Raw genomic sequence first — 15712 nt, 5'->3', positions numbered from 1 at the left:
AGTACAAATTTATTGCTTAATTAGGTATCAGAATTTTGTACTTGATTAGTAATATACTTAACTTGGAATGTGGTATAGTTTTACCTGTCAAAAGCTGTAAATAGAAGTAGTGTGGTCTCTTTTTCATCTCTTATTATCTTCTAATATTAAAATACTAAACATATACAAAAGAAAAGCATGTATGTAAAGACAAAAGCACATATATAAGAATCCCCACAAGTCCACTTCTCTAAGAAGATTTGTTCAGAGAACACACGCTAAACACACAAAAACAAAACCTTCAAGAACATATCATTTTATTATATATTAGTAGAAAATGGATCTTGATTTATTGCAAGATCTGTCCATGTTGAAATTCCCATCACCCATCAAGATCCGATCCAACAACAGAGATGAGGACGGCGGCGGTGGCTGCACCACTCCCACTTCCTCCGACCACAAGATTCCTCCCTCCACCGCCACTACTCCTCCTCCTCCACCTCAAAAACGACGTGCACCTCCGTCGTCTCTTGTCTACAGATCTTGCAAGAGGAAGCTTTTGACGTCATCAAAGTTTGAGATCATCGTCAACAAAGATGAGATAGATCGCTTCTTCTCCTCTGTTTACAACCAGACGATGACGTCATCTCCCACCACCACCACAACGACGTCCGTTCTCGCGGTGGCTAGGCGACGGAGAAGTTTCCGTTCTTGTTCCCGGAGATGATCAATAATTGGAATTAACCACAATCATGTTAAAAGGTTCCTTCATCTTGGTAGCTTTTTTTTTTTTTTGGTAGCTTTTTATTTTATTTATTTTATCATTTTATGTGATGATTCTCAACTTTATAAATATACATGTGCCTTTCCACCGATGAAATCTTTTTATTTTTCTCTTACTATTTTTTAATTTTTTTTTTTGTAATTTTTTTTTTTCTCTTACTAAGTTCATTAGAATTATGAAAATTTCAGTAACATAATTTTTCCTAGCTGTTTTGTAAACGAAAGATCACTCACTGACTCACATATCTAGAACTGAGTATGTTATCGACACATAATATTTTAGTAGAAAAAAACTATATCTCTCAATCATATATCGATCGAGAGATATATCGATTAAAAAAAACAATTCAGAAGAAAAAACCGAATATCTCGACTGAGGAAATGAACAGTGAAACCCCATTAGGTTTACTATTTGTTCAGTGGCCAAACAATACTTTCTCACAACAGCTGTTTGATGCACTTTCGTGAAATGGATATGAAATTCATAAATGAATGATAAAAATTATTTCAACTAATGTGACATATGTTATGATGGTAACTAATATATGAAAAGGAGTTGCCTTAGCAAGCAATTGCTTTTGTCGGCCACGATAGATTTATATAATGTATTACCATGGTGATGACTCCCGATGATCCGATCTAATAAACACCACATTTTAAATGGTAGTAAGATAAAAAGATTTAGATAACATCATCGTCAATATTATTTGAAATTCTAAAGGTAATATTTAAAAGTGAATACATAGTAGATAAAAGTAATTAATCGAATCAGAGTATTGATAATTAATCGAATCAGAGTATTGCAAATGATAAAGAATAATACAAAGTTTAGAGTTCTTTTATAATGCCGCTTTAGGTGTTGATTTGGTAGGGATGAGATCTGTAATGGTTGAGCATCTTGCGTGCTTGTGAAAGACGCCATGGAAAAAAGATAATGTTGCCTTGATCCAACTATCTTTAAATTAATATTTTGTAATACAGTATAAAAATAGATGGTTAATTGTTTTGCAAGGTAATTATGTAAACATTGTAATCGAGTAAAGTTGATCAGAAATTCATGTTGATCCTGACTGTTTTGAGGCGACAGGTAGACCGATCAAGACAGCTTTGGGATCTGTAAAAGTGTAAATTAATGTATTTAAGTGTTCTTTGATGTTGTTGTGGATGACGTCTCATAGATCATTAATCTAAAAATCATTAGGGGTGCTCATCCCCCCCCCCCCCCCCTCCCAATTACTCGGAACTTCGGATGTCAATATTTCTTACTAAATGCTTTACTTCATTAATCCAGTGTGATTAGAGTACTTACAGTGCAAATCTGGATTTAGCGAACATTTTATTTGATAATTTAGCGTCAGTCTGAACAAAATGATCAAAATTACTAGTACTAAGTTACACATATTGCTTTGAAATATATGCATAAGTATAATTCGATACTTTATTTGAAAAAGTATACCTCACATACTTAAATATTACAAACTCATACATTATGGAAGGTGTAATCAATTTAAAATTTAAAGTGATTTGTATTAAAATGATAAATTCAACATTACTAAAATATGAATTTTAAAAACTATTTCAAAATTTCAGTTGTTAAATTTGTCATAATTTGAAATCTACTGTTATTTAAAAAAAATAAGTTATATAGTTAAAATGTTTCTAATGTTTTTAAAGTGTCTGTATAAAATATCTTAGTTAAAATATATATAAATCCAAATCTTATTATTTTAGATGAGATTTCAGAATTATTTAATAAAAATCATATTAAAATGCAATTCACCTGAAATCTTATAAAAACACACTAAAAATCCAATCTTTCAAAATCACTTTAAACTCCTGTGTATATACTTAAAAGTTATAAACATTGAGGTTCTTATTAGTTTAGAGCACTTCCAATAGAGATTTTATTCATTGGAATTCTAAACTTATATATGTATATATTGTATACGCGTAAGTAATCTATTTATTAGAGTTCTAAACTTGTATATATGTATATATATATATATTAGACATTTAAGAATTTTTGGATGGGGTCTCTCCACAAAATAATGGACCCCATAATTATTTATGCATATACAATATATATATGCATATATACAAGTTTAGAATTCCAATGAATAGAATTTCATTGGAGATGTTTTTGGTTATAGATTTTCGTTGTCAATAAATAATACAGTTTACAATGTAGATTTACTTTTCACGGATATCTTGTAAATGCGATGTATATAAAGGTGGATAATCACGATAATGAAAGACAATATTGTATTAATTTCTTTGATCGCTGTTGATTGTGCTTGATCCGGTTTATTTTATTAGATCGTGCAAAAACACCTAGAATATAAAGTAATATTTTTATACACGCCGTAAAAATCAACACAATGATTAATCCAGCACATTGGATCAGTATTATTCAATATTAGTTTACAAACAACCAGTGTTTTGAAAACCGGATCGGACCGGCCGGTCGAATCGGTCCGACCGTGACTCGCTCAAGAAGCCGAGTTCGGTTCGGTTTAAAACCAGGCTTTGATAAAAAACCAGTAAAACCGGCTGAAACGGTAAAACCGGTGATCCGGTTAAATTTTAAAACCCGGTTTTTAAAAATAACATATAATTAAGTGTTTTTAATTATTACTAGCTAAAATTTAATATTTTATAATTAGAGTTCAACTATCACTATTTAATTGATTTTTTATTTTTCTATGAAAAATTGTGAAAAATACATGTTTGACTCTCATATACTATTTTTATTTTACCATATTCTTAAAATTTGAAATGTTAGTTGTAAAAATAAATAAATATGATTGTTGTAGCTGTAAATCATTTGTTTTTTTCTTTAATTTTTAGTTTACATAGTAATCAGATTTTTTTTCCGCCAATTGATTATATTAAATAAACGGGCCAAACCCAACAAACGGCTGAAGCCCAATTACACTAATATCCAATACTAAGCCCAAAAGCCAACGGGCTACACTAAGAAAAGGCCTACAAGCCCACAACCCTAGCAGCTCAAAGAGAAACTAAAACGGACCCACGGCCCAAACTTAAATAAACGGGCCAATCAGATTTATGTTTGTTGTTTATTTTGAGTTAATAAAAAAGAATAGAAAAAATATTATATGTAGAAGTAAAATTTATTTAGTATAAATATATAATTATATACATTTTTATATAAACAAAAAACACGGTCCAACTGGTTGAACCGGTCTAATCAGTCAACCAGTAGCTTCACCGAATCGGTGTCCGGTCCGATTTTCAAAACATTGCATACAACATGTTGGGGTACAATATAGCCGGGTCTGTAAACCGTCGTTTATTCTGAATAGGGGTGGGCGTTCGGGTACCTGTTCGGGTACGGATCTGGTATTTCGGATTTTCGGGTATTTCGGTATAGGAGTGTAATACCCGTTCGGGTATTTCTTTACTTCGGATCGGGTTCGGGTATTTTTAGTTCGGGTTCGGATATTTTGGGTCGGATTTTCGGATATTTAGATTTTGGAAAAAACTATTAAATTTTTCATTTCTCAAGTTTTTTGTATTTAAAAAATATAAATTTCACTTAACTAATTTTTTATTTTCTAATAATCGAATGATTAATAAATTTGAAGATAACATTTTACAAACAAAAGATAATAAATTGATTATTATTTTTAAATTTTGGATGTAATTTTTGTTAATGCATGAAATAAAAATCTTGACATGCATTTTAAGTGAGTAAAAGTTTACCTTTTTCCAATTATATGAAAATTATCTAATTTTGAACTATGTGCATAATAAAAATAAACATTTTGAATAAAATTAAAAAGTAAACTAGGAATATAGACCTAAGTATACATATGTTCGGTTATCTTCGGATATCCATTCGGATTCGGGTATTATCCGTTCGGGTTCGGATATCCAATCTCTCCTAATTCAACACCCGTTCGGGTATTTTGCTACTTCGGTTCGGTTTCGGTTCGGGTTTTTTCGGTCGGGTTCGGGTACGGGTTCGGGTATCGGGTAAAATGCCCACCCCTAATTCTGAATCTGTTTATCCAACAATAATCTTGGAAAAATATATAGATGGGGAGTGGAGTCTTTTGTATTAAAAAGGCTTTGTGAATATATACACAATAAATATGTAATTAAATAGCTTATAAAGTTAGGTTACATGTGATTACCAAAAAAAAAGGTTACATGGGTAGAGGTGGATTAAATGCTATGTTGCATGGAAACCGAAGCGGATTCGCGGAAGCGGAAATCGTATGGAAGCGTACAAGCGAGATTTTTCAAAAAGTTAGGAAGCGGAAACGTCTCAGAAGCATATATTTATAAATATATATATATATATTAAAATATAAAATACTACAAATATGACTAAAAATTATATAATTTAAATTTAAAATAACACATTTATTCATTTATAATAATTTTAAATGATTTTATGTTAGAACCGTGACAATATATATAAATCAAGTTCATAAGATATTATTATACTAATTACTTTAATATTTTGTAAATAATTAACACAGTATATTTGAATATATACAATATATTTTTACTAAACTTCCAATGCATAAATATAATTTATAGTATTAGTTTTAATATTTGTATATTTATATTTTACATTTCACTATTATATAAAAACAAAAACAAGATTTCTTATATTTTTATTTACGTATGACATTGTATCATTTTAAAACGGGAACGTGATTCCAAAATAGAATCGTAAGTTTCCAAGGTGTTTTTAAAGAACTATTTTTGGAAGCATAGTGGAAGCGAGATTCCGAAAGCTTCCACGAGCTTTCGATTCCGAAGTGGGAAGCGGATGTCCGACGAAGCTTCCATGCAACCTAGATTAAATGAATTAGATCAAACATGTAAATGGCATTGAAATAGAAAGGTATAGATGTACCAAAGAGAAGCCATGTCTAGACATTTAAATGAAACAATATTATTTTGTTGTTTTTAGTATACAAACAACAAACATTTTGTTTCCAACATCATCACGCTTGACTGAATTTGTTGGAAAAAAAAGAAACCGAAACATCAAACCGGTTAAGCCGGAAATTCAGATAGGTTGCTATGTTTTTTCTTGAATCAGCCCATGACGGACCCCATATATAGTTTGGGCTAAGTAAAATGCAGCCCATGTAAATATGATTTTAGACATTAAATTGTACGAGGGATGATGAATCAATGAAAGCCCAAGTTTCTTCCTTTTTACGTAATACAAAATTTTCTTGAGAATTTGCATCACATATACAAGAATTATGTCTAAATTTGCAATGTAGGTTTTCGTAGGGTCTAGGCATTGTTCACTTTTCTATAATACCGAAATACCCCTACTAGAAAAGCCCCTACGATATAGCATGCAGACCATGCTTCGGTCATTGAATTTCAATACAAGAGTGCAAATATTAGAAAAAAATCATATCTTTTGGGCCTCTGCATTACGAAACCCGAAGAATATATGATAGTATCGATTCCTCTCTCTTCCCGGTTACCGTGTATATCGTTTTCTCCGTCGTTTCAGAGTAGACCATTTTCAACTCAAACCCTACTTTGACAATTTGAAGAATAGTTATTCTCTCACTGCGATTTCTAATCTGATCCTTCTCCTCGCCAAACAATTGAATAATCAGGTATGATTAGTGACGAGTGTTACCAAATCTAAGAGATTAATTTTGTTGGGGCAGTTTGTTAGTTTTATAATCGATATCTTATCTTCGGTGTAGTGTCCATGGAATCAGACGAAGCAACAGAGGTAATGGACCTACCGAACAGAATGTTCGCTGCCGGTGAAGAGCCCGTCGGGATCAGGGTAAATCCTTATCACAAAGCCGGTGGGATCAGCATTATCCTTGATGCGTTGGAAGAAGATGAAATTGAGGTTATTAGGAAGTCATCATTCGGGAGGTTTATCGAGCTCGCGGATAAACCAAGTTACTCTGGTCGCCTAGGACGGTTTCTTATATCGAAGCAGCTTAAAGTGAAGAAGAAGTACGAAGCATGGTTCCTCTTTGCTGATGATCCAATCAGGTTTTCATTACGGGAGTTTGCGATAGTCACTGGTCTGCCCTGTGGGAAGTACCCAAAACCGTCAAAAAAGATAATGAAGGATCTTATATCGGAGAAGCCATATTGGCATTCACTGTTTGGGATGTTGAAAGAGGTCAGTGTATCTTCTGTCATTAAAATGTTGAAGAGTAAGACAGTCACTGACAAAGAGATACGGGTTAAATATGCGTGTCTTGCTCTACTCTCGTCGGTGATACTTCCTACAACTCACTACCCGAAAATCTCGCCCGTTCATGCGGAGAGGATAAAAGATCTTGATGAGTTTTTCGCATATCCTTGGGGTCGCCTATCATTTGAGATGCTTATAAGTAGCATAAAGGAGAAGGACGAGGTAGCGCTCTCACAGAACACAATTGCATTCCCTGGATTCGTTCAAGCATTGCAGTTAGTCATGATGGAAGCTATACCTGCTCTGACTGAAGTTGTTCACGAAGATTGCTCTCTCGACTCTGAAATTGATTTCGGTGAAGATGGCGAAGAGAACCGAAGTACTGGTATCAACACGGGACATGCCAGGAACCTTGACGCCTCCACAAATGTAAGTTTAGTTATAAGAATTAGATAGATATATAACTAACAACTTGTAAGGATATTTTCTAAGATAGTCGGCTTACTAACAACTTGTATGGATACTTTCGAAGATAGTCGGCTAACTAACAACTTGTATATATACTTTTTAGGATGGTCGGCTAACATTCTCTAGCATATTTTTAACCTAGGACATCCTTAATAACATGCTGATAAAATGTCTGATGGTGTACATGGATATGCAGGTCTGTATCACCAATATAATCCAGACCCCCGAGTGGTTTGAAAATGATGAACCTGAGGTGTGTTGGTCCGACGACGAAGGGGACACCAAAGTTGAAGGAATGATAAAGAATATTGGAGAAAGGAAACAATTCCGCAGAACGATGTTTCTTGGTGGTGCCACAAAGACAGACGTTGCTCTTATGCGGGAAAAGGCTGAGGCTGAGGCGCTAGCTCGCAAGAGGAAGAAGAGAAAAGCAAATACACAACAGGGTGGCATAGAAAGCGGAGAAGCAGAATTGGTACAATCATTTGTTTGGGAGAAGTTCACTTCCGAACTGAGCCGGGTTGAGAACAAGGTTGACGAGATCAAACGTACACTATCTGATTTTCAAGAAACCATGATGAGTCACATCACAAGTAACACTAAGGAGATTTTAGACTACGTCGCTAAGATCACTGCTCAGTCGTCCGGTCCTTCTCTGCATCATGCCGATGACAACTCTCCAGCGTTCAAAAGTCCGCATGTACCGGTTGTGGATACAAATGAAGCATTCAACAGGCCACCCATACCGGAACGATCAGATGACGCATCCAAAACCATCAACGATGTGATTGCCAGCGTTTCTCTGCTTAGTAACCAAAACAACAATGTAAGTATGTTTTAGGCTACCAGCTTCTACGGTTAAATTTAAATTTATCCCCCGTTTTGTGGCAACAGCTCAACAAAGACAATGGAGACCATTCGGTCGACCCTCTTTCCAATGCACCGAGTCTTCCCACCATTACAGTAGAGTCAACGGTTCCTACCTCGAACGATTGCATTACGGGTAACAGTGCCAATATGGACGTTGAGACGGAAGACACCGCAGACACATCAGATGTAAGTTTAAGTGTTGTTGTATAGTAAGGGTGAAATAATTTTCATATTCCATAATATCTGTTGCATCATTTCAGAATCTTGAGCCTTGGTTAGTATTCCCACTACCTTCCTTTTCACTTGGGCTTTCGCAGGAGGAAATGGTAACAGACCAGGAAACTGAAAAAGTTCAAGAACCAGATTCTATGGTTGTACTTGGTCCCCCGCCATCCCCTGTTAACGAACCTCTCCGGCCCGCAAGGAAAAGCAAGCGGCATGCTGTAGTATCTAGGACACTGGTTGGCGATTATCAGTGCGATAAGGGTATGCTCAACCGTGTCAGACAGCAGCAATTGTCATCCTGCAGTGGTGGAGGAGTCACAGACTTTGAAGCGAAGTTTGCAAGACTGGTCGAGAAGCTGAAGCCGCATAGGTATGTCAATATACATCTAATATTATATTTAGATTGTTTACAACATACGTAGAGTGTAAGAGATTTGTTAGCCCGTCTAACTTCCCTTTCGATATACTGCTTTCCTGCATCAGCATGGTCTGCCTAGGGAGTGTCAACGTTTCCGGCAAAGAACTCATTGATGTGTCTTCGAGACTTAAACCTCTTTCAACAAAGGTAAATTGGCGAAACACATTTAGACTCCTCTTCCAGAATGCATATACTATCATTCTTTGTTAGTACTCATGTGTTCATAATACTCACATGCAGATGTGTGACGCTCTTATGCACCACTCCTGGTTTGTGTATCAGTCCCAACAATTGGTAAAAACAACGAAGAGCTGTCTTTTCCTGGACACCAAGTTTGTGTCACAAATGTCGAAGACCTATCCCAAGTTCTCTAATTCTTCATCTCCTGAGGAGTACGTATTTTCCAAACAACTGATGGAGTTCCTTTCGAATCTTCAGACGTCCTTATCTGGAGTGGACCGCTTCTATTTCCCATTTAACCTCGATAAGAATCACTGGGTTGGAGTGTGCGTTGACTGCAGCGCATACACAATGCTAGTGTTAGATTGCAATGCATCTCTTCGAACCGACGCCGTGATGTCAAAGGAACTTGCTCCAATGTCTAAGATGTTTCCTTACCTCCTAAAGCAGGCGGGTAGGCTTTTGAGTGCTAGGGATTTGAAGCCTTTGCCAGTTGAACGATGTAAATCTATCCCACAGAATGGATGCCATCTTGACTCAGGAGTAACCTCCGTACTAATGATGCAGGCTCATGCTTTCGCAGGCATCGAGGTTTGCAAATGCATTACGCCGGATGCGCTTGCTTATGAAACCAAACGTCTTGCTGTAATGGTTTATGAAGAGCACTTGGGAGAGATATGAGGGAATTTGTGAGGGAAGGGATGTTCTGATGTTCGGGTGTTTATGTTTGTACGTGTTTGTCTATTAAGATTGCTTGTTAAAGACATTTGATCTCTATGTTATGTTTTTAGAGATTTGAACTTGTGTTAAACAGATATTCCATTCCGTTATAGTTAGTGTTTGAGTCAAACTTTGTTAGAATCGAGTAGAAACATTTCTGGGATAACATTCTTTTTAGACTGCTACGCCAACATTGACATTCTCAAAAGAATGAAAATACTTTACATAGAGATGGCCCATTGGGCCTCTGCCTTTATTTATGAGTCATTTATTGAGATTAGAGTCGATCATTTCTGTATTTTTCCAGATATAGAAAGATGGCTTCAAGTTCGAGTTCTTCACGGGGTAAGGGGATGGCGGTTGCGCCAAGGTGTTTATGTGGCCTGCCTGCGAAGATCGACCAAGCCTGGACGGACAAAAACCCTGGTAGACGATTTTACGGGTGTGTTCGCTTCAAGGTTCGTTGCTCGACTTAATATATTTGGTTTAGTTTGATAGAATTTTGAGACTCTAGAATTTTATATGAGGTTACTATAATAGGAGGGAAACGGATGCAACTTCTTTCGTTGGTTAGATGAAAGAGAAGTAGTTGGTTGGGCCAGGGAAGCCCTTATCGATGCCCGGGACGAGATCCGTCGGCAGAAGAAATTGATCGATGAGTTAACTCAGGAATTGGCTCAGTGTCGGTCAACTGCCCATGACAATCAGCTCGATGAATCAAGAAGTAATCCGACGGGAGAATCAAGCGAAATAGATGGTATAAGTGACAATGGCAATGGCATTGCTCGACTGTTATGGAATATGCATCGTTTAAGCGTGCTTGAAAATCGCAAGGGCAAATGACTTTTCTTTGTAGATCCAGAGACAGGACTGTTTAATATTGTAAGAAAATTTGGTTTATGTGTCTGCTTATTGCAAGTATTTCTATGTGTGGTCGCTTTTGTTCATGTCCAGAGGACATTGGATATGTTATATATTAACTCATTAATCAAGAACTTAGCGGCTATTTCTCGTTTTTCATATCCAAGTGACTTGTATTATACAATAACAAACAATTATTTCTGTTATGTATATGTATCAAATCCTAACCTATAAACCATCCAAAAGATTAATTAAAAACCATATCTTATATACTAAGCCCAAGGCTAATTGCATAAGCAATTTCGTTATGGGTTAATCAATAACTGGATAACATTTCATTTATTCTTGTTAAAGAATTTATTAACCGTCTATTAGGGATCACTGTTTATAATTAGTGATTTCTTTTATGATTAATGATTTCGGTTTGGGTATAGGGTTTAGAATTAATAATTTCGGTTTGGGTTTAGAATTTAAAATTAATGATTTTGGTTTGGGTTTAGGGTTTATGATTAATGATTTCGATTTGTCAAAAACTAACATATAAACCACCACAAAAGATAAATTAATCATTAATTCTAAACTCTAAACCCAAACAGAATTCATTAATTCTAAACCCTAAACCCAAACCGAAATCATTAATTCTCAACCCTAAATCCAAACCGAAATTACTAATCTTTAACCCAAAATTTCTAGCCCAAACACATGTCTTATAAACTAAAACCAAGTCTAACTGGATAACATTTTATCTAACCGGATAATTCTGTATTTATCCTATTTGAGGTATTCATTAACCGTCTAATTGTAGTCTGCAGAATATAAAATGTTATCGGTTAGACTTGGTTTTAGTATATAAGACATGTGTTTGGGTTTAGGGATTTTGGGTTTAGGATTAATGAATGATTCTAAACCCTAAATCCAAACCAAAATCACTAACTCTAAACCCTAAACCCAAACATTAATTATAAACCCTAAACCCAAACATTAACCCTAAACCCAAACCGAAATCATTAATTCTAAACCCTAAACCCAAACCAAAATCCCAAATTCTAAACCCTAAACCCAAACCGAAATCATTAATTCTAAACCCTAAACCCAAACCGAAATCACAAACCCTAAACCCTAAACCCAAACCAAATCATTAATTCTAAACCCTAAACCCAAACCGAAATCACTAATTCTAAACCATAAACCCAAACCGAAATCATTAATTCTAAACCCTAAACCCAAACCGAAATCACTAATCCTAAACCCAAAATCCCTAAACCCAAACACATGTCTTATATACTAAAACCAAGTCTAACGGGATAACATTTTTTCTAACCGGATAACTCTGTATATATCCTATTTGAAGTATTCATTAACCGCCTAATTGTAGTCTGCAGAATATAAAATGTTATCCGGTTAGACTTGGTTTTAGTATATAAGGCATGTGTTTGGGTTTAGGGATTTTGGGTTTAGGGTTAGTAATTTCGATTTGGGTTTAGGGTTCAGAATTAATGATTTCGGTTTGGGTTTAGGGTTTAGAATTTGTGATTTCGGTTTGGGTTTAGAATTAATGATTTTGGTTTGACTTTAGGATTTATAATTAACGTTTGGGTTTAGGATTCAGAATTAATAATTTCGGTTTGGGTTTAGGGTTTAGAATTAATAATTAATGATTTCGGTTTGGGTTTAGGGTTTAGAATTAATGATTTCGGTTTGGGATTAGGGTTTAGAATCATTCATTAATCCTAAACCCAAAATCTCTAAACCCAAACACATGTCTTATATACTAAAACCAAGTCTAACCAGATAACATTTTATATTCTGCAGACTACAATTAGACGGTTAATGAATACTTCAAATAGGATAAACACAGAGTTATCCGGTTAGATAAAATGTTATCCCGTTAGACTTGGTTTTAGTATATAAGACATGTGTTTGGGTTTAGGGATTTTGGGTTTAGGATTAGTGATCTCGGTTTGGGTTTATGGTTTAGAATTAATGATTTCGGTTTGGGTTTATGGTTTAGAATTAGTGATTTCGGTTTGGGTTTAGGGTTTAGAATTAATGATTTGGTTTGGGTTTAGGGTTTAGGGTTTGTTATTTCGGTTTGGGTTTAGGGTTTAGAATTAATGATTTGGTTTGGGTTTAGGGTTTAGGGTTTGTTATTTCGGTTTGGGTTTAGGGTTTAGAATTAATGATTTCGGTTTGGGTTTAGGGTTTATAATTAATGTTTGGGTTTAGGGTTTAGAATTAATGATGTGGGTTTGGGTTTAGGGTTTAGGAATAATGTTTGGGTTTAGGGTTTAGAGTCAGTGATTTTGGTTTGGGTTTAGGGTTTAAAATTAATGATTTCGGTTTGGGTTTAGGGTTTAGAGTTTAGGGTTTAGGGTTTAGGGTTTATGGTTAATGATTCATTTATATTTTGTGGTTGTTTATATGTTAGCATTTGACAAACCGAATTCACTAATTCTAAACCCTAAACCCAAACCGAAATCATTAATCATATCAACCCAAAATACCTAAACCCAAACACATGTCTTATATACTAAACCAAGTCTAACTGGATAACATTTTATCTAACCGGATAACTATACATTTATCCTATTTGAGGTATTCATTAACCGTATAATTGTTGTAATATATTAGTGAGTTGTTAAATATCTAGCTAACATGTCTGTAAAACTAAACACTTGTTAAATGTTCAACAAGTAGTGGTTTGGTTAGTTAAAATGATTCCTTACCTATTATAGCCGTCTAACGGGATCATATTACAGCTTTATATGAAATTAACCATATAACATATGGTTCTTGACCCTGCCAAAACCATGCAAGCAACCAACCATATAACATATAACATATGGTTCTTGTACACAATGGAAATTCTCTAAGAGTCAACATACATAAAAAAGAGGGGGAAGCTTTATTTAAGATAATAATACGGAGCACAACCAAATCCCCATACCCAAGCCTAGAACATGCATCACTTATATATTACATCTATTACACAAGTCAACATTTATTCGCATGCCATTAAACCACCTTCTTTGCGTACACCTCCGTTTGCTTTCAATCCCCTCTGTAGCTGCATTCATATCATATTGGTTGCTTGCATGTAGCACGGTTGTGACCTATCCCCTTGCACCGGCTACACACTGTCTTCCTTCGAGTTATCTTCATCTACAAAACAAGTGCATTTTCAAGCAAATCAGGTGCATGCATCAACAAAATTAAAAATATACACTGTTTTTATTCTTTAACTTACACGCACTTCACCGCGGGACAGGAATCTCTGCTTACGAGGCCTTCCTGGTGGGCGCCTAGTTGAAGGAGGTTGTAGGTAGAGAGCTTCCATTGCCGAAGAGAGTTCCGAGTGAATCTCGTATTCTTTTGGAGGCAATATATGTCCCTTGTACGCAGACTTCATGAATGCTACGCTGTACACGTCTGCAACCATTGATTCTACATTAACCCCTGCTTGTATTGCTGAAGCAATTGCATGTGAACATGGTATGCGAAGCATCTGGAACTGGTAGCAAGTGCAACTCTTTTCAGGCAGGTTTACGAGGAATGAGACACCACTCGTGTCGCGCACCTCGTACTCTCCGGTGTCCACCTTCTTGACCTCAAATGCACCTGTCAACTCAAAGCTGGCAGCAAGCAGTTCCAATACCTTAGGAGCCAAGGCAGCATTATTACCTTCGAGAGACTGACGTCTCTTTGAGAACCATGACATTAGCTTAGAACGTATGAACTCTATTAACGGAACCACAGGATACTCTCTGGCTTCACGCAATACTGCGTTCCATGACTCTGCCAGGTTACTAGTCATGATGTTGTAGCGTGCACCTGGGAAATGAGATCTTGCCCAATGACCTAATCCAAGATCAATTAAGTAGTCGGCACATCTCGGGTTGACTTTCTTGATCTCGTTGAAAGTGGAGTAGAACTCAGACATCCTAAATGCTCGTGCGGCCTTTGCAACCAAGTAACCAAGGTGTCTTTCTTTAAAGTTCGTTCTTATGTTTCTCTTCAAGTGGACAATACAAGCACAATGACCGGCACTTGGATACACCTACATTTGTTGGACAAAGATAACACAGATATTAGACGGTTAACTATTTTATTACAATATATTTGAAATGTTATACCTTCCTGAGTCCCTGGTATATTGATGCATGACGATCTGAAACAAACACCAAACCTTCCTCGTCTGGGACTATCGATGTTAGCCTCTGGAAGAACCATTCCCAAGACTTGTCGTTTTCTCCATCAACTATAGCAAACGCAAGCGGATATATCTGGTAGTTTCCATCTTGTGCTGAGGCTGTTAGCAGACACCCTGCATACTTCCCTTTCAGATGAGTTCCATCGACAACAACCACCTTACGCATGTAAGGATAACCCTTGATCGAAGCTCCCATGGCGAGAAACATATATTTGAAGCGGTGGCCAACTCCCTCCTGGTATTCTGTTGCTAAATCAGCAACTGTTCCTGGGTTGGCCTCTACAAGCTTATGCAAGTATGTGGGGAGTGCTTTGTAAGAAGCCACACACGAGCCTTTTGCTTGGTCGATTGCTGCTTCACGTGAACGCCAAGCCTTCCAGTAGGAAATATTAACTGCATGATCCCCTCGCATCATGTTTCTTATTTCCATTGGCCTTGGTCCGGAACCAGAACCAACAAACTTTGGCTTCATCATCTCACCGATGACAGTAGATGTTGCCTGTCTCTGATATCCAGCTCTCTCGTCAACTGAACAACTGTGCGAGCTCACTAACTTCCTAACCTCGTAAGCATTTGTGCCCTCGATGAGGACTGCATAGACTCGCCATTTACATGTGTTTCCGCAGCATGACAAGACCGTGACATACGGACCAGATTTTTCACACCGGAACTTGAACTTTTTGCTTATTGCGTAGCATGCCATATGTTGCCTGAAGGCATCTCTGCTCTTGAAGTACATACCAACGTATAGGTCAGTTGGAGAGTGATCTCCGTCCCCTACAAACGTATTCATAGTAAAAAAGTTTATTAGATTAATGAGAGTTGATAA

At 36.2% G+C, this 15712-nt stretch overlaps 3 protein-coding genes across 3 annotated transcripts; 2 read left to right on the top strand and 1 right to left on the bottom strand.

Annotated features, from left to right (window-relative positions):
* The first annotated feature begins 212 nt into the window (after nt 1-212).
* Nucleotides 213-871, top strand: LOC108840009 (cyclin-dependent protein kinase inhibitor SIM). Its single transcript, XM_018612818.2, has one exon. It carries the CDS (start codon nt 317-319, stop codon nt 704-706), a length of 390 nt encoding a protein of 129 aa, XP_018468320.1. The 5' UTR covers nt 213-316; the 3' UTR covers nt 707-871.
* A 5613-nt stretch (nt 872-6484) lies between these two features.
* On the top strand, nt 6485-9773 carry LOC130508651 (uncharacterized). Its single transcript, XM_057004259.1, has 6 exons — nt 6485-7360; nt 7596-8225; nt 8294-8455; nt 8530-8864; nt 8978-9059; nt 9153-9773. Exons 1-6 carry the CDS (start codon nt 6485-6487, stop codon nt 9771-9773), a joined length of 2706 nt encoding a protein of 901 aa, XP_056860239.1.
* Nucleotides 9774-13245: 3472 nt separating this feature from the next.
* Nucleotides 13246-15707, bottom strand: LOC130507926 (uncharacterized). The gene is made up of 3 exons (XM_057002758.1): nt 14807-15707; nt 13921-14730; nt 13246-13835 (listed from the first exon to the last, which is right to left on the bottom strand). The coding sequence occupies exons 1-3, from the start codon at nt 15674-15676 to the stop codon at nt 13752-13754; spliced, it is 1764 nt and encodes a 587-aa protein (XP_056858738.1). The 5' UTR covers nt 15677-15707; the 3' UTR covers nt 13246-13751.
* Nucleotides 15708-15712: the final 5 nt, after the last annotated feature.

Source organism: Raphanus sativus, chromosome 2, assembly GCF_000801105.2.
Source record: "Raphanus sativus cultivar WK10039 chromosome 2, ASM80110v3, whole genome shotgun sequence".
NCBI classification, from domain to species: domain Eukaryota; kingdom Viridiplantae; phylum Streptophyta; class Magnoliopsida; order Brassicales; family Brassicaceae; genus Raphanus; species Raphanus sativus.
The sequence above is the reverse complement of the archived record's forward strand: the minus strand, read 5'-3'. Positions and strand labels throughout refer to the sequence as shown.